This window comes from Amblyomma mixtum, chromosome 4, assembly GCF_055824585.1.
Source record: "Amblyomma mixtum isolate Tamu chromosome 4, ASM5582458v1, whole genome shotgun sequence".
Classification (NCBI taxonomy): Eukaryota; Metazoa; Arthropoda; class Arachnida; order Ixodida; family Ixodidae; genus Amblyomma; species Amblyomma mixtum.
The window spans coordinates 28,097,036-28,116,346 of record NC_143015.1 but is presented as its reverse complement, the minus strand read 5'-3'; the positions used below and the strand labels follow the sequence as shown (position 1 = coordinate 28,116,346).

Genomic DNA, 19,311 nt, shown 5'->3' with positions numbered 1-19,311 from the left:
CCTCGAGGGGAACGAACCTGTACCCCAAGATTATTCGGCGATACTAAACTATTACAAGGGCTGCAGAAAGCGGTATCTACCACCACACAACTCCCTGAGCAGAGAGAACTCTGTCGCGTGGAGGCAGCTACAAACGGACTCGTACCCGAACCTACACGTACTCAATAAAATGTACCCCACACAATACAGACAAATGCCCTTAGTGGCAAGAACCACTCACGCTGTACCACATAACGTGGGCATGCCAGAGGATAAGCGTGGTACCCGTTATAACAAACCCGAGTGCAGAGCAATGGGAGAGAGTGCTTTCCAGCGATTGCCAAATCGACCAAGGTGTGATTCGGCGAGCACAACTCGCAGCAGCTTCCAGCGGAGCCCTGGACTAAGGGCAGCCGACCTTTGTACAACGAAGCCATCTGACAGCCGCAGAAGAAAAGCAAATCTAGAGCTTAATAAAGTTTTTCACTCTCACTCACTCGGGAGGGACCTGCACCCCCTCAGTGAGCTGGGCTTGTTGCCCGCACACACCACATGTTGTCGGACATGTTGGATATGTTGGGCATGCTGGAAATGCTGGAAATTATGGGCATGTTGGATATCCTGGAAATGTTGGAAAAGATGGCCATGTTGGAAATGATGGCCATGTTGGAAATGATGGCCAAGCTGGAATGGTGGCCATGCTGGAAATGATGGGCATGGTGGAAATGATGGGCATGGTGAAAATGATGGACATGCTGGAAATGGTGGGCACGCTGGACGTATTGGAAATGTTGGAAATGATGGCCATGTTGAAAATGACGGCCATGTTGGATATGCTGGAAATGTTGGAAATGATGGCCATGTTGGAAATGATGGCCATGTTCGAAATTATAGGCATGCTGGAAATGCTGGAAATTATGAGCATGCTGGGAATGCTGGTAATGCTGGAAAAGTTGGAAACGGAGGTCGTTGGTGTAAATAAGAAATAAAAGGGGTCCCAGCAATGAGCCTTGTGGCACGCCCGAGTAAACTTCGCTGAAAGGTGAGTTAAAGTTATTAGTGGAAACGAACTGCGATCGGCTAGAAGAAAGTATTCAATCCATTTCAGAACGCTGTAGTCGATGTTCAGTTGGTTTAGCTTTAAAAATAATAAGCGGTGACTTACCTTGTCGAACCCTTTAGAATAATCAAAGAAAATGCACTCAGCTTCTGATGCGCGATCTGAACTATGGTGAAGAGTGAGCTCGGCAGCAGCGCATCGGAAACGATGTTCAGGAGCCATTTTTGCTTCATTCTTCAGGTGCTGGTGGGCCTGTTGCAAGTGCAGCCACCTGTCTTCTGCTTGCCTGGACTGTCTGCCGTCATCGCCGATATCAACAACGACCTACTGGCACGTGCTGATGTGACAAGCGTCAACAGAATCATCGAACCGGCAGCCAGGATTTCTGCGCATGCCCCGACGTCTGGGACGGCAGAGCACGTGGTTCACCAAGCCTTTAAAAGGAGCCCTGCATCTGCGTTCATCTTCAGTGGGCTCGGCAGCAGCGCATCGGAAACGATGTTCAGGAGCCATTTTTGCTTCATTCTTCAGGTGCTGGTGGGCCTGTTGCAAGTGCAGCCACCTGTCTTCTGCTTGCCTGGACTGTCTGCCGTCATCGCCGATATCAACAACGACCTACTGGCACGTGCTGATGTGACAAGCGTCAACAGAATCATCGAACCGGCAGCCAGGATTTCTGCGCATGCCCCGACGTCTGGGACGGCAGAGCACGTGGTTCACCAAGCCTTTAAAAGGAGCCCTGTATCTGCGTTCATCTTCAGTGGGCTCGGCAGGAGCGCATCGGAAACGATGTTCAGGAGCCATTTTTGCTTCATTCTTCAGGTTTGTTCTTATATGCCTACTAAATGCTTCCGCAGCGATAACCGCTGCCTATTGCTGCTACCTTGCCCACTATGCATTGCGTACTTTTTATCTGATGTCCGGTCATTCACAGAAGATCTATTGTCATGCGGTGACATTGAATCTAACCCCGGTCCAACACAGGAGGATATGTTGCTTCAGCTTGTTTCAGGCCAAACCAATATGACTGCCTCTATTAACCAGTTACTGGAAAAACAGAATACGCTGGAGGATAAAATCGGAGGTTTAGCTGTTCGCATTACCAACCTGGAAGACAAACTATCCTGTCTGGCATCTATAAACAAAGTGGTCAGTGATCTGAAAGAAACGGTAGCTCAACTTGAGCAAGATAATTCATACATGCTAAAAAAAATTGATGATTTAGAAAACAGGAGTAGGAGAAATAACTTGATTGTTTATGGTTTGGAGGAGGGTGACGAAGAAACTCCTACCAGTCTTCAGAATGCGATCCGGAAAGAAGTCTTTGAAGAAAAATTGAAAGTTGAAATCAATAGCATAGAGAGGTGTCACAGGCTGGGAAAAAAGAAGAAAGATCAAAGCTGCCCCGTAATTATGAAGTTTCAGGACTACAGAGAAAAACTTTCGGTGTTACAGGCTTGTTCGAAGCTGAAAGGAACCAAATTCTCTGTGGCTGAAGACTTTTCCAGCCGAGTTCGTGAAATTAGAAAAAAGCTGTGGCAAAGCTGTGCAGTGGAGAAGGCTAACGGCGCTAAAGCCAAACTGATATTTGATAAGCTGGTTATCGACGGTGCTATGTTCGGATGGGACGAAGTGAAGAATGAGCGCTATCGTATATCTAAAAAGAGGGAATGACAGACGCATATTATGAACAAAAGGTTCACACTGATAAACGTCAACTGTCGAAGTATTGTCAGCAAAGCTACGCAACTTGAGGGCCTGCTGTTGACGCATGATGTAGAAATCGCTGCACTCACTGAAACCTGGTTGGGGAAAAATATTTTTGACAGCGAATTCGTACCACAAAACTACAAAGTTTTTCGCGAAGACCGAGATGGAAGGGGCGGTGGAGTGGCCATACTGTTGAAATCTTCACTGCAAGTCTTTAGAATGCCAGATATTGACGATGTAGAAGGCATCTTTTGTAAATTTTACAAAAACAATGTTCGTTACGTTTTAGGAGCCGTGTACAGGCCACCCAATTCCTTTGTAGCACTCCTAGTGAATCTAAAAAAATATATTGAGCGCCATATAAAACAGAATGATAGGCTAATCTTGACTGGCGATTTTAATTTACCAAACATAGACTGGACTGCCTTTTCGTATTCTAATAACATCATTGAGCAAACTATGCTTGATATTTCTATTGCCTTTGACCTGCTTCAGGTAGTTAAAGATCCTACTAGAGTCCACAATGGTTCATATTCAATTCTTGATCTATTTTTTGTAAATGGTACTGTCAAAGAAAACGTCGAATGCTATGTAACGACCGGTATTTCTGATCACAAAGCTGTTGTACTGACATTGATGAATGCAAACTTTGATCGCCGAAATACTGTCAGTTTCTTTCCTAATTTTTCTCGTGCACATGATGAATCTATTCTTGATATGCTCGACTTTCATTATGACCGCTTTATGAATTTTAATGGAAATGTGAATGACTTATGGCTCTTTTTCAAAAGTGTTGTCTTTCAGTGTATTGAACGCTTCGTTCCAAAAATTGCAAAAAAGTCACCAAAATGTAACCCTTGGATAACACGAGAGACATTACGCTCACAACGAAAGCTAAAAAGAATGAAAAAAAGGTTAAAAGCAGGAAACTATTCCCAAACGATCATTGATGAACAAACAGAAAAACTAAAACAGCTGATTGCCCATGACAAGGAAAAGTACTTTTCTACTCAGCTACCTACCTTCATTAAAACATGCCCTGAGAAATTCTGGAGGCAGATAACTCCAGCTTCACGATCTCATGATACTTTCAAAGTAAATGGAATATGTGAGCGTGATGATGCTTTGGTGTCCACGGCTTTCAATGACTACTTCAAATCGGTGTTTACGCAGGATGACAGCTCTCTTCCATGCTATTCCGTGAATTTGCCTTCAATTCCTGATGTTGTGATTTCCGAGGCAGGTGTTCTCAATTTATTATTGAAGCTTGATGTAAAAAAATCTCCCGGACCAGATGACATTCCCAACGCATTCCTGAAGTGTTATGCAGAATGGTGTGCCAAGTACTTATGCATCTTATTTAACAAATCACTAAATGAAGGATCATTACCGGATGGCTGGAGAACGGCAAGAATCAAGCCAATTCACAAAACTGGAGACAAAGCATCTTTTCACAATTACCGTCCGATATCGTTAACATCTACAGCATGCAAGGTTTTGGAACACATCATTCATAAACATATAGCAGATTTTCTTGAACAAAACAATTTTCAAACTAATGCACAGCATGGCTTCAGACGAGGATTTTCCACTGCCACTCAGCTAGTACAAACTATACATGATTTTGCGCAGGCAATAAATGAAGGAAAGCAGACTGACGCTATATTTATGGACTTTAAAAAAGCATTAGATAAAGTTTCGCATAACAAGCTTCTTCACAAATTAGGTAATGTACTAAAAAATGACAAATTACTCGCATGGATTACAGCCTACTTAAGAAACCGTCGTCAGCTTGTAGTAGTAAATAATTCCCCTTCCCCTCCAGTTCCTGTTGATTCCGGCGTTCCCCAAGGATCTGTTCTTGGGCCACTCCTCTTCTTGATTTTTATTAATGACATTGTCGATAACATCTCAGTTTCTGTTAGATTGTATGCTGACGATTTTGTGTTATATGAAAAGATTACTACTACTGAGGACCAAGTACGGTTAAATAACGATTTCACTAAGATAATAACATGGTGTGACCAATGGCAAATGTGCGTTAATTATGATAAAACAGTGTTCATGCGTATAACCCAGAAAAAGAAGCCTCTTTTGTTTAACTATACTGCTAAAAACAAAGTTCTCTCTCAAGTGAATACTTACAAATACCTAGGTCTGCGGATCTGCAATAACCTCTCCTGGACAGAGCACGTTGACAACGTTACAGCTAATGCCCTACGCAAACTATTTTTCCTCCGACGTGCTCTGAAGCTCGGCCCCCCCAGTGTACGTTCACTTTCGTATAACACTATTATTCGCCCTATGTTAGAATATGCCGTCATAATCTGGGATCCTTTCACTAAATCTAACATTGCTAAATTAGACAGAGTCCGAAAGAAAGCAGCACGGTTTATTTACAATTCATATAACCGCACATCTATCACTGCACTTCTTAATCAAAGTGGTTTGCTTCCAGTCTCTCACAGAAATCGCATCTGTCGTCTAAAATTTTTATTTCAGTTAATCAAAGGTCAGTACAATATTGACACATCCAATATTATATCGTTCTCCTCAGGGTACAACACAAGACAACGCCATGATTTTACAGTAACACCATTAAACGCACGAATTAACACCTTTAAGTACTCCTTTTTCCCCAGAACGATTACAGACTGGAATAATCTAACTAATGATGCAGTAACCCAAACTTCACTAAAAAGGTTTGAAAGCCACCTTTAACTTTTTTATAATGTCCTACCGCTACATTTCTTTGTTTCGTTTGTACTTTTTGAAATTGTGTTCTTGATCTTAAATTGTTGATCAATTGTTCTTGTATTGTTTGCTTGTTCCTGAGGTCGTTTTTGTTGTTTCCAGAATTTATGTATTGTGTGCCCACCCTGCGAAGGTCTTGTAAAAGATCGCAGTATCAATAAATAAAAATAAAATAAATTTGATAGTGAAGCTGGCAAGTTGGGTTTCGCAAGAAAATGACTTCTGAAAGCCATGCTGTGCGGATGTAAAAAAAGGAATTAGTCTCGAGAAAGTTCACAAGGTTAGTGAAGATGACGTGCAACAGTAAATATAGGGAATAATTTGTAGGGAATGTTGGGGATGCTGGGAATGCTGGAAATTATGGGAATGCTGGAAATGGTGGGAATGCTGGAAATGCTGGGCATGCTGGAACTGTTGGGCATGGTGGAAATGCTGGGCATGCTGGAACTGTTGGGCATGATGGAACTGTTGGCCATGATGGAAATGATGGGCATGGTGGAAATGTTGGCCATGCTGGAAATTATGGGCATGCTGAGAATGCTGGAAATGTTGTGAATGTTGGAAACAGAGGTCGTTGGTGTAAATAAGAAATAAAAGGGGTCCACGCCCGAGTAAACTTCGCTGAAAGGTGAGTTAAAATTATTAGTGGAAACGAACTGCGATCGGTTAGAAGAAAGTAGTCAACCCATTTCAGAACGCTGTAGTCGATGTTCAGTTGGTTTAGCTTTAAAAATAATAAACGGTGACATACCTTGTCGAACCCTTTAGAATAATCAAGGAAAATGCTGTCAGCTTCTGATGCGCGATCTGAACTATGGTGAAATTTGATAGTGAAGCTGGCAAGTTGGGTTTCGCAAGAAAATGACTTCTGAAAGCCACGCTGTGCGGATGTAAAAAAAGAATTAGACTCGAGAAAGTTCACAATGTTAGTGAAGATGACGTGCAACAACAGTAAACGTAGGGAATAATTTGTAGGGAATGTTGGGAATGCTGGAAATGTTGGGGATGCTGGAACTGGTGGGCATGGTGGAAATGATGGGCATGATGGAAATGCAGGCCATGATGAAAATGCAGGCCATGATGAAAATGCAGGCCATGATGGAAATGCAGGCCATGCTGGAAATTATGGGCATGGAAATTATGGGCATGGTGGAAAGTATGGGCATGGTGGAAATTATGGGCATGCTGAGAACGCTGGAAATGATGGCCATGTTGGAAATGCTGGAAATTATGTGCATGCTGGAACTAGTGGAAATTACGGGCATGCTGGAATTGATAAATTATGGATGCCGGAATGGCTGGAAATTATGGGCATGCTAGGATTGTTGGGCATGCTGGGAATGCTGGATGCTGGAAATTATGGGAATGCTGTAAATTATGGGAATGCTGGAAATTGTGGGAATGCTGGAAATGGTGCGAATGCTGGAAGTGCTGGGCATGCTGGAACTGATGGGCATGGTGGAAATGCTGGGCATGCTGGATCAGATGGGCATGATGGAACTGTTGGCCATGATGGAAATGATGGGCATTGTGGAAATGTTGGCCATCCTGGAAATTATGGGCATGCTGAGAATGCTTGAAATGTTGCGAATGTTGGAAATGATGGCCATGTTGGAAATTATAGGCTTGCTGGAAATGCTGGAAATTATGAGCATGCTGGTAATGCCGGAAATGTTGGAAACGGAGGTCGTTGGTGTAAATAAGAAATAAAAGGAGTCCACGCCCAAGTAAACTTCGCTGAAAGGTGAGTTAAAATTATTAGTGGAAACGAACTGCGATCGGTTAGAAGAAAGTATTCAACCCATTTCAGAACGCTGTAGTCGATGTTCAGTTGTTTAGCTTTTAAAATAATAAGCGGTGACATACCTTGTCGAACCCTTTAGAATAATCAAGGAAAATGCAGTCAGCTTCTGATGCGCGATCTGAACTATGGTGAAATTTGATAGCGAAGCTGGCAAGTTGGGTTTCGCAAGAAAATGATTTCTGAAAGCCATGCTGTGCGGATGTAAAAAAACGAATTAGTCTCGAGAAAGTTCACAAGGTTAGTGAAGATGACGTGCAACAACAGTAAATGTAGGGAATAATTTGTAGGGAATGTTGGGAATGCTGGAAATGTTGGGGATGCTAGGAATGCTGGAAATTATGGGAATGCTGGAAATGGTGCGAATGCTGGAAGTGCTGGGCATGCTGGAACTGATGGGCATGGTGGAAATGCTGGGCATGCTGGAACTGTTGGGCATGATGGAACTGTTGGCCATGATGGAAATGATGGGCATGGTGGAAATGTTGGCCATGCTGGAAATTATGGGCATGCTGAGAATGCTGGAAATGTTACGAATGTTGGAAATGATGGCCATGGTGGAAATGATGGCCATGTTGGAAATTATAGGCATGCTGGAATTGCTGGAAATTATGAGCATGCTGGGAATGCTGGTAATGCTGGAAATGTTGGAAACAGAGGTCGTTGGTGTAAATAAGAAATAAAAGGGGTCCACGCCGAGTAAACTTCGCTGAAAGGTGAGTTAAAATTATTAGTGGAAACGAACTGCGATCGGTTAGAAGAAAGTATTCAACCCATTTCAGAACGCTGTAGTCGATGTTCAGTTGGTTTAGCTTTAAAAATAATAAGCGGTGACCTACCTTGTCGAACCCTTTAGAATAATCAAGGAAAATGCAGTCAGCTTCTGATGCGCGATCTGAACTATGGTGAAATTTGATAGTGAAGCTGGCAAGTTGGGTTTCGCAAGAAAATGACTTCTGAAAGCCATGCTGTGCAGATGTAAAAAAAGGAATTAGACTCGAGAAAGTTCACAAGGTTAGTGAAGATGACGTGCAACAACAGTAAACATAGGGAATAATTTGTAGGGAATGTTGGGAATGCTGGAAATGTTGGGGATGCTGGAACTGATGGGCATTGTGGAAATCTGGGCATGGTGGAAATGCAGGCCATGATGAAAATGCAGGCCATGATGGAAATGCAGGCCATGCTGGAAATTAGGCATGAAAATTATGGGCATGGTGGAAAGTATGGGCATGGTGGAAATTATGGGCATGCTGAGAATGCTGGAAATGATGGCCATGTTGGAAATGCTGGAAATTATGTGCATGCTGGAACTGCTGGAAATTACGGGCATGCTGGAATTGATAAATTATGGGTGCTGGAATTGCTGGAAATTATGGGCATGCTAGGATTGTTGGGCATGCTGGGAATGCTGGATGCTAGAAATTATGGGAATGCTGGAAATTGTGGGAATGCTGGAAATGATGGGAATGCTGGAAATGGTGGGAGTGGTGGAAATGTTGGGCATCCTGGAACAGATGGGCATGATGGAACTGTTGGCCATAATGGAAATGATGGGCATGGTGGAAATGTTGGCCATCCTGGAAATTATGGGCATGCTGAGAATGCTTGAAATGTTGCGAATGTTGGAAATGATGGCCATGGTGGAAATGATGGCGATGGTGGAAATTATAGGCATGCTGGAAATGCTGGAAATTATGAGCACGCTGGTAATGCTGGAAATGTTGGAAACGGGGGTCGTTGGTGTAAATGAGAAATAAAAGGGGTCCACGCCCGAGTAAACTTTGCTGAAAGGTGAGTTAAAATTATTAGTAGAAACGAACTGCGATCGGTTAGAAGAAAGTATTCAACCATTTCAGAACGCTGTAGTCGATGTTCAGTTGGTTTAGCTTTAAAAATAATAAGAGGTGACATACCTTGTCGAACCCTTTAGAATAATCAAGGAAAATGCAGTCAGCTTCTGATGCGCGATCTGAACTATGGTGAAATTGTAGGCATGCTGGAAATTATGGGCATGCTGGGACTGCTGGAAACGTTGGGAATGCTGGAAACGTTTGAAATGACGGCCATGTTGGCAATGATGGGCATGCTAGAAATTATGGGCATGGTGGAAATGACGGGCATGGTAAAAATGATGGCCATGCTGGAAATGCTGGGCATGCTGGAAATTATGGGCATGCTCAGAAGGCTGGAAATGTTGGGAATAGTGGAAATGCTGGCCATGCTGGAAATGGTGGGCATGGTGGAATTGACAAGCATGGTGGAAATGATGGGCATTCTGGAAATGCTGGAAATGATGGGCATGCTGGGACTGTTGGAAACGTTCGGAATGCTGGAAACGTTGGAAATGATGGCAATGCTGGAATTGCTGGAAATTATGGGCATGCTAGGAATGATGGCCATGTTGGAAATGATGGCCATGCTGGAAATGTTGGGCATGCTGGAAATGGGCATGCTGATGGGCATGGTGGAAATTATGGGCATGCTGGGAATGCTGGAATCGTTGGGAATGCTAGCAATCTTCGGAATGCTGGAAATGTTGAGAAGGCTAGAAATGCTGGCCATGCTGGAAATGATGGGCATGGTGGAATTGACAAGCATGGCGGAAATGACAGGCATGGTGCAAATGACTGGCATGGTGCAAATGACGGGCATGATGGAAATGTGGGCATGGTTGAAATAATGGGCATGGTTGAAATAATGGGCATGGTGGAAATAATGGGCATGGTGGAAATGACGGACATGGTGGAAATGCAGGGCATGCTGGGAATGCTGGAAATGATGGGCATTCTGGAAATGCTGGAAATTATGGGCATTCTGGAAATGATGGCCATGTTGGATATGATGGCCATGTTCGAAATTATGGGCATGGTGGAAATGATGGGCATTGTGGAAATGACGGGCTTGGTGGAAATAGCGGGCATGGTGGAAATGATGGCCATGCCGGAAATGCTGGAATTGCTGGAAATTACGGGCACACTGATGGGCACAGTGGAAATTATGGGCATGCTGGAAATCATGGGCATGCTGGGAATGCTGGAATCGTTGGGAATGCTGGTAATGCTGGAAATGCTTGCCATGTTGGAAACGACCGCCATGCAGGAAATGATGGGCATTCTGGGCATGCTGGAAATGGTGGGAACGCTGCAAATGCTGGAAATTATGGGCATGCTGGGAATGCTGGAAATTATGGGCGACGGCAAATCTCATGAAAATGGATATACGTTTCAGTAGAGCTATCTCCATAATACTACACGGATGCAGGAAACGGGCGCGATGCATATTGTTTCTCCGTTTCGGAAAAATGAAAAGAACATGGTGACTGAGGTTATGCATAGAGCCGATGTTAGTGAAGCTAGTGGCGCTCACCATGGCTCCTCGCCAGCAATTGAGTGGGCATGGAACAGCAGCAGCAATGCAGCAACGACCAATGTTCTTCTATTTCTTGGTGCAGATGCTATCTTGGAGCGGCCTTTGTCATGTTTCGAGCGACCGGCAGCACATTCCCTGCCTGACATCGACTGAGCGCGCCGTATCAGCTCTTCGGCTGCCTGAACAGTTCAAGTCAGACTCGCTACGAATGAGCGAATGTTGCCCGACGCCACCGGAAGAAGCCATCGCCTTCAAGTGGTCTGCATCTTTGGCCGCGCAAGCCCCATCGTCACAGTCATCAAGCTTATCGCGCCCTTTTAAGCACTGGCAATCACCGAGCGCCTTCAGTGGGCATGGAACAGCAGCAGCAATGCAGCAACGACCAATGTTCTTCTATTTCTTGGTGCAGATGCTATCTTGGAGCGGCCTTTGTCATGTTTCGAGCGACCGGCAGCACATTCCCTGCCTGACATCGACTGAGCGCGCCGTATCAGCTCTTCGGCTGCCTGAACAGTTCAAGTCAGACTCGCTACGAATGAGCGAATGTTGCCCGACGCCACCGGAAGAAGCCATCGCCTTCAAGTGGTCTGCACCTTTGGCCGCGCAAGCCCCATCGTCACAGTCATCAAGCTTATCGCGCCCTTTTAAGCACTGGCAATCACCGAGCGCCTTCAGTGGGCATGGAACAGCAGCAGCAATGCAGCAACGACCAATGTTCTTCTATTTCTTGGTGCAGGTCAGTCCATGTCCTTCTTTGCACTGTAAACGCACAAGTAATGTCAACCTGCTGCTCGTACCATGCCCAAGTGTATTCATGTGCATAGTGTGCGAATGTGTATATGTGCTGAAATTATTGCTCTTAGGTGGTGATATTGAACAGAACCCAGGGCCCCCTAAAAAAGATGCTAGCCAGTCCAATGATGACGTAGTCACTCTGTTAAAATCTTTAAACGAAAAAATTGATAAGAACCATGGCGAAATACTCTCCCAGCTCAATGAAGTTCGGCAAACACAATCAAAGCTTGAGCGTCAAATGGCCAGTATGAACGATAGGCTTGTTGCCGTCGAAGAAAAAGTAGCTGCCTCGCAAGCCTCCAGCGCCTTTGACATTACCCGGGAAGTGTCTGAGGCTGTACAGAATGAAGCAGCGGCGTTTCATAAACGACTGGATGACCTCGAAGACAGGTCAAGACGCGATAATCTACTTTTTCACGGCCTCCCTGACGCGCAAAACGAATCATGGGATGAATCTGAAAAGCTCGTGCGTGAAAAGCTTCTTTCTGAAATGGACCTTGAGCTACCGAGCGAGGCTATAGCACGTGCGCATCGGCTGGGTAAATTTTCGTATGACAAATGCCGTCCTGTCATAGTCAAGTTTACGAATTTTAAGATCCGAGAAGCTGTGTTTACTGACCGAACCAAAATGAAAAATGCTGGGGTAAAGGTTACGGAAGATTTCTGCTTGTCAACTCGCAACGCACGTAAAAAACTTTTCGACTTTGGACAGGCAAGTGGAGAGAAGTACGCTATTCGTCAGAACAAATTGTTCATAAAGAATAAGTGTTACATCTACATTTCGGCATCAGATAGCATCTGTGAATATCATATCAATAACGAAGCAACCCCACGCAGCCCTGATAGTAGTGCCTTGCCAGCCGATCTTTCTACCGCGTAGCTACCTGCTCGTGGTCATGACCTTCCAAATGACATATGCGTTTTGTTCTCTAATATTCGTAGTGTTCTTAACAAACGTGATGAACTGTGTACTCTCATCGACACGTGCGATGCAGACATTTTGGTACTCACCGAAACCTGGCTGAATTCAAAGATTTCGAATGATGAAATACTAAACTGCGAAAAGGATTTCATTACTTATCGATGTGACCGTGGAGACAGAATAGGAGGCGGTGTTCTGATAGCGGTCGCTGATCATCTGCATTCTTCACACGTGTCACTTGTTTCTTCACTAGAATTTGTATGTGCCTCTATACGCATTAATCATCGAGACGTAATCTTCTGCGCATGCTATCGCCCTCCAAATGCTCCATCATCTTTTTGTAGTGAACTTCATGATGTGCTCAATCGAATTTTAGTTAGGTTTCCTTCTTCGCCAATCTTTTTACTTGGGGATTTCAACATGCCAAAAATAAATTGGTCTGGCGCGTTTCCTTCCACTCTAGATTCGTCGCCTGACACGATTGGCTTCACAAATCTGTGCAATGACTTCAATTTCTCCCAGCTCATTACCCAGCCAACCCGTACCACCACTACTAGCGCGAATATTCTTGATCTTGTTCTAACTACGCTTCCTGAACTAGTTCATTCATTGGCAATTCTACCAGGCCTCAGTGACCACTCCTTCATCCAGTTTGAGCTTAAAGACACTAACACACGTGTGCGACCCAATCCCAAATATATCAGAGATTATTCAAAGGCAAATTTTCCGTCAATTAACGCAGAACTCGAAATCTTCTTAGGTGAGTGCATGCCAAACTTTTATAACCGTTCTGTGGAAACGAACTGGCATCTTTTTAAAGAAAAGGTTGATTTTCTCGTCCAAAAATACATACCTTTACGCGTCATATCAGGCAGGCAACGTTCCCCGTGGTTCACTACCGCATTAAAACGCCTTTTAAGTAAAAAAAAACGAGTTTACCGCAGGGCGAAAACCACCGGTTGCTCTGATCACTGGGATTTGTATCGTGCCATAACATCTGATTATCGAAAAGCCTTAAAAAACGCCAGGCAGGTTTTTTTCCAGAGTACGCTTCCGTCTTTGTTGGTTGATAATGCCAAAAAATTTTGGAACATCATTTCTGGGCCTAAGCATAAAGCAATAGCTCTAAACGATAGCAGCGGCGCAGCCATTCCTTCATCAGAGTGCCCTCAAGTGCTGAACGACGCCTTCTCTAATGCTTTTTTACAGCAATCATCTGTTTCTCTGCCCTCTTTTCAGTCTGTGCAGAATCCACTAATGGACCCAATTGTGTTTGACAGTATTGGTATAGAAAGTCTAATTAATAATCTCAAAATTTCTTCATCTTCGGGAATCGACGACATAAATTCTAAATTTTTAAAGAATACAAGTGTTTATTCTTCCATTTACTTGTGTTCACTGTTTTCGCAATCTTTGAATTCAGGACAGCTGCCCGGGGACTGGAAGGTGGGTAAGGTGGTACCAATATTTAAGTCTGGTGATGCTCATTGTGCCCTTAATTACAGACCCATATCATTAACAAGTGTCCCGTGTAAACTGTTTGAACATGTCATTTTTTCTAATCTGGTTAAATTTCTAGAAAATCATTCGTTCTTTTTCCCTCATCAGCATGGCTTTCGTCAATCATTTTCTTGTGAAACGCAACTCATTTCCTTCACCCATGATTTATTTGACGCATTAGACAAGGGACTTTTCATTGACTGCGTATTTTTAGATTTTCAGAAAGCATTTGATCTTGTTAATCACCAACTACTTTGTTTTAAGCTCGGTAAACTGAACATCGACCCTAACATTCTTTCATGGATCGAAAGTTTTTTGCGTAACAGAACTCAATTCGTCACTGCAAATAACGCTGATTCCTCACCATGCTCTGTTACCTCCGGCGTGCCTCAAGGTTCCGTACTCGGGCCGCTATTGTTTCTAATATACATTAACGACCTGCCAATTTCTATTAACTCCACAATTAGGCTTTTCGCAGATGATTGCGTTATTTATCGAGTAATCAAATCCGCTTCAGACTCATCCATACTTCAAAGTGACCTAAATAAGGTATCTAATTGGTGTAATAGTTGGCTCATGAGACTGAATACTAACAAGTGTAAGGTCATGCGTATTTCACACCGATCTGCTAACGAAAGTCTTATTCCCTACAATATTTCAGGTACTCTCCTTGAGCAAGTTACCGCATATAAATATTTAGGGGTTCATATAACTTCTAACCTTTCATGGCAGGCACATGTTGATTATGTTGTTAACAATGCTAACCGCATGCTTGGCTACTTGCGTCGTAATTTTTCCATGGCTCCATCTTCTTTAAAGCTACTACTCTATAAAACCTTAGTTAGATCAAAATTAGAATACGCGTGCTCTGTGTGGGACCCGGGACATGAAACTCTTACTAATCAGTTAGAGTCAGTACAGAATCGTAGCGCCAGATTTATTTTGTCTAACTTTTCCCGCCCTGCTAGTGTAACTGCAATGAAAAATACTTTGAACCTTCCTAGCCTTTCCCTTCGTAGAAAACTCGCGCGAATGCTAACTTTTCACAAGATTTACTACCACAATCATCAGCTAAAACGGGATCTTTTATCTGAACCATCATTTATATCACCTCGCACGGATCATCGCCACAAGGTACGCATTCCATACTGCCGAAGCAATGCATACTTCAACTCATTTATACCCAAGACGGCGAGCGATTGGAACCACCTGCCCACCTTGGTTGCCGATATTTCTGACACATGTTTATTTAAAAATGCCGCGGAAAACTATGTGTTTGACTAGGCTGTTTTGTTACCTAATCTGATATGTATTTTGTTCAAGCTTACGTTTTTTCTTGCTTTGCTGTATTACACTACATTTTGCATTTTCTTTTTGTTTTCATTTTGCTGCATTGTCTATACTTTTTTTAACCACTCCCTTCTGTAACGCCCCACTGGGGCCCTGAAGGTATTGTAATAAATAAATAAATAAATAAATAAATTGAGGTTTGGCAGGGGAACTGCAGGGGCTTCCGTTGCACATACAAAATCTGGATAGTAAGCCGGACATTATAGCTTTGCAGGAGGCTAGCGGCTCGGTGAAATTACCGTGATTTAAGACATTCACACCACCAGAGATCGTTGTGACCACACAGGCTTTAGCCGTTTTAACTGTATATGCACTCAAGTTGTTTCCATAGAAGGAGTGGATGGTAATTACGATTGTACAGAACGGAGGTTCAGAACAAAAATCCTAAAAAAACAAGTAGTTTAATTGCGGGTTGTCACTGACGAAGCCAAAAACAAAAACAATAATTCGGAGATGTAATATTTTCATGGGTGTTGTTCGCTTTTTTGCGTCTTTTTAGCAAATATTTTGTGCGCGAGTGTGCTTGAAGAAATGAGGGCTTGACTGAACATTTACTGCATAAGTGCGACATTTCCACAGAAATGCACCGATGAGGATGACTGGACTCCCGTACTCTTGTTTACGTCGCTGTGTACAAACTGCTGGTGCACGTTTGCATGACTTGATACGCGAGCTGGCCATTAGTCATCTCAATTAATCTCACTGTGTTACCAGTTATACCAATGCTTGTTTACGAAGTCCGACAGCTCTGTAGGAAGCGCCGATGCGACTGCGCACCTTGGAAGCACTCGGTAGCCTGGTTGCTGACATCGTGTAGGACCGGCGATTCCCGGCAATCGTCCCTGATTTCTCTGATAAGAGAATTTTAAATCAGTTTACGCAGAAACATATTCGGTGACCATTCGCATTCGTTATATCGGCCTTATTTTTCCTCAAGAAGCGACGGCAACGACTCTTGCCCGCTGTCCAAAACATTGAGCCGCAGGCCCACCGTCACTTCCCGTTCAGTGCCTGCGTGTCCTGTAATGAAAGCGACAGTCGATTTCAGGTCACCTTTGGTAAAACTACACTCGCTGTCCATTTCGGTTCACTGAAACTTGAAAATTCGCTCTCCACAATCGCCGAAATTGAGTACACACACCCTGTGGACTCATTAGGCCTAACGCGCAAGGGGGTCGTCGTCATTGCAAAGCGAGAGTAGCTGTTGTAGTTTGCGCATTACTTTTATATGTATATTAATTAAAACATGCTTTCATTAAGAAGATCAGAAGGGTAGCGGATCGAGCTAGTTGGTGCAGATTTGACATTTTCAGAAGCGCTAAAACAACAAGGACGCAGAGGGAACCGACAGGGACGAGCGCTACTTCGAACTGTTTATTTCGTAAAACCGCAAGAGCTTTAAACAGTTCTCGAACGCTTTTACGACACGGCAGTAAACTGCACGTGCGAGATTACACCTGACAGCGTACGTGGACTGTGTTGTGTACTGCATCCCTCTATCTTGTGGCAAAAAGTATGTTGGGCAAACGGGCTGTTGTCTCAATGACCGGCTACGCCAGCACAACAACAATGTTAAAAGTTCCTGCGGAAGCAACCTAGCCATTCACTGCAGTAAGTGCCGCAATTGTGCTCCATTGTTAAATCAGTGCCACATCATCGGACGTAGTCGTGATCAACTAACCCGAGAGATTATAGAAGCACAGAACATAGCATCACTGGGTAGCACTTGTGTAAGCTCACCATCTATTTCATTGTCAAAAAAAGAACTTGCCTTCCTCAGGGTATCAACATAATCGTGCACTTATCTCCTTGGTTCTGTTAGTCTCGGTAGCTATACTGTGTAATCTCGCACGTGCAGTTTACTGCCGTGTCATAAAAGCGTTCGAGAACTGTTTAAAACTCTTGCGGTTTTACGAAATAAACAGTTGGAAGTAGCGCTCGTCCCTGTCTGTTCCCTCTGCGTCCTTGTTGTTTTAGCGCTTCTGAAAATGTCATTAAGAAGACCAATAAAGGAAATAAGATGGAGGATTTTTGTTCTGAAAACAAAATTTTTGAATGCTGGACAACTGCTGTGGAGGTTACACACTCACCCTGCCAGACCAAGCGGAGTTAGCCCATCAAACTCACTACGAGGAAAGTGCGTGTTTCACTGAAGCTAACCGTGTGACAGTGCGCAAATGACTTTAAGCGAATGTCACTTGTTGAAAGTGGCACTACATGCGCCATTGTGGCAGGAGTATAATGCTCTCGCATTAAAAACGGTTCCAATCCGTGCTAAATCTGGAATACCACATTGCAGTAATGCATGAGTAATGTGCCGTGTTTTGTAGGAATGCATAGATATCGAGCGTTGTCACTACAGAAAACTTTATGCATTTTTCTCCTTGCGCTTCCATTTCGGGCTGTGGCTAAGGACGTCTTCCGCGTGATGTCTTCAAGAGAAACCTCATTTAGTGTACTGGCTTCTATGGCCTACTGTTCAACGGCGTGTGGTGAAGGCTTGGCTAGACTACATGCTGGAAAGGCTACTGCATGCAATGAGCAGCACATTTCAGCTCTCAGTCGCTTTTTGCGAAGGTAATCTCGGTGCCCCTTTAGCGCGACAGATGCCCCGGCCTGTTGTCGCTTTGCAGTGGCGTGTGGTGCCAGGCAAAAGTGTGACTCTTCGGACGGCTCCTTTCACCTCTGTTCCCATTCATGTCACAAACTCCACATTACAGTAGAGCCTAGGCCATCCATTTAGTGTTTATATCTCTTGGCTGAGTTTCTAGTCTTTCCACCTTGCTTTTCAACCATGAAAGAGTCGATTCCCAATGCTCAGCATAGAGCGCTAAATTTTGCAAGTGTAAATTCCTCCTAGAGACATGCACTGGTGACTTAGGAGCACAACTTAGAGCACAACTTAGAGGTCAGAAACACGATGAAATTTGAAAATTATTCCAGATTACTTTTTTTCGGGTGACTTCTTGCATCCGGTCGAAAGTGTAGCCTCGAAATGCATGCCTGTATTAATACACTCTTGAACAATACTCTTGGCCACAAGAGAACAGCATCGCACAAAAGCAAAATATATCACCTCTTCGCATAGCCGGAGTGTAGGAAACAAACTCCTCGTTTTCCTTCACTATGTGATTTCTGATAATATAATTTTATTTGTGGATGGGGCCGACAGCAGTTTGCCATAAAGAAGGCTAACAATATTTCTCTTGCATTCCTGTTTCTTGAATTTCTCCAGTGTCCAGACATGCGCACGCGAAGCTCCGTTTTGACATTCGCACTCGCAGCTCCGTTTAGACATGCGCACGCGCAGCTCCGTTTAGACATGCGCACGCGCAGCAAAATTGACGCTAACAAAACTAAGCACTAACAAAATGAGAAAGATTACACTGGCCTGTGCTGCTCGGCTGGTGCTGCTCCCGCTGCGTAAGGCCGCTGCTGGTGCTAAGTAGCCCCCCTCCCTGCTAGTGAAAGAGAAGGGTGAAGCTGGGACCCGGAACGATACTTTCCGCTGCTGAGTGTTAGCAGGGGAAAATGGCGTAAGAAGGCAGCAGACCGGTTAAGGCAGAGAAATCGCACTTGTAGGTGCAGTGGATGGGCGTCTTTTGTGAAGTCTGGCTTCAAGCGGTCGATTTAAATGGTGTCAGTGCACCCTTCAAATGTCCAAGGTGAAGAACTTCGGTGTTCGTTCGAGTACACAGAATGTGCTGTCATAGGGGCGCTGAAGCGTCTTGCGGGCAGAGTCTCGGCGAAGAAAGACGTGTGTGCAAGTCGCTAGTTCGGATGGAACGTGGGAAGATGGCCGTGACTGGAGTCGGAGATGTGTCCCTCGGAGATGACGGCAAAAGTGGCGGAGCTGCGCTACGTAATCCGTAGGGCTGGATCTTGTGGACGAATCGGTGGATTCGAAAAATTCACCAGGAAGACGCAAGGACAAGCCGAAGACAAGTTCTTCCGGAGTGCAACGAAGATCGTGTTTCAGAGTAGCAAGAAGGCTGTACATAACCAGTGGTAGGGAGGCAGTCTAGTGGGTAGTGTCGAGTTTGGCTTTGAGGGATGTTTTTAGCGAAC

At 44.2% G+C, this 19,311-nt stretch overlaps 1 protein-coding gene across 1 annotated transcript; it reads left to right on the top strand.

Moving 5' to 3' along the window:
• Positions 1–1,231: 1,231 nt before the first annotated feature.
• Positions 1,232–2,881, top strand: LOC149346020 (uncharacterized). Its single transcript, XM_089585330.1, has one exon. The coding sequence runs from the start codon at positions 1,247–1,249 to the stop codon at positions 2,711–2,713; it is 1,467 nt and encodes a 488-aa protein (XP_089441456.1). The 5' UTR covers positions 1,232–1,246; the 3' UTR covers positions 2,714–2,881.
• The last annotated feature ends 16,430 nt before the right edge of the window (positions 2,882–19,311 follow it).

Coding starts and splice junctions, on each gene's coding strand:
- LOC149346020 (XM_089585330.1), top strand. CDS start 1,247: ATGTTCAGGAGCCATTTTTGCTTCATTCTTCAGGTGCTGGTGGGCCTG.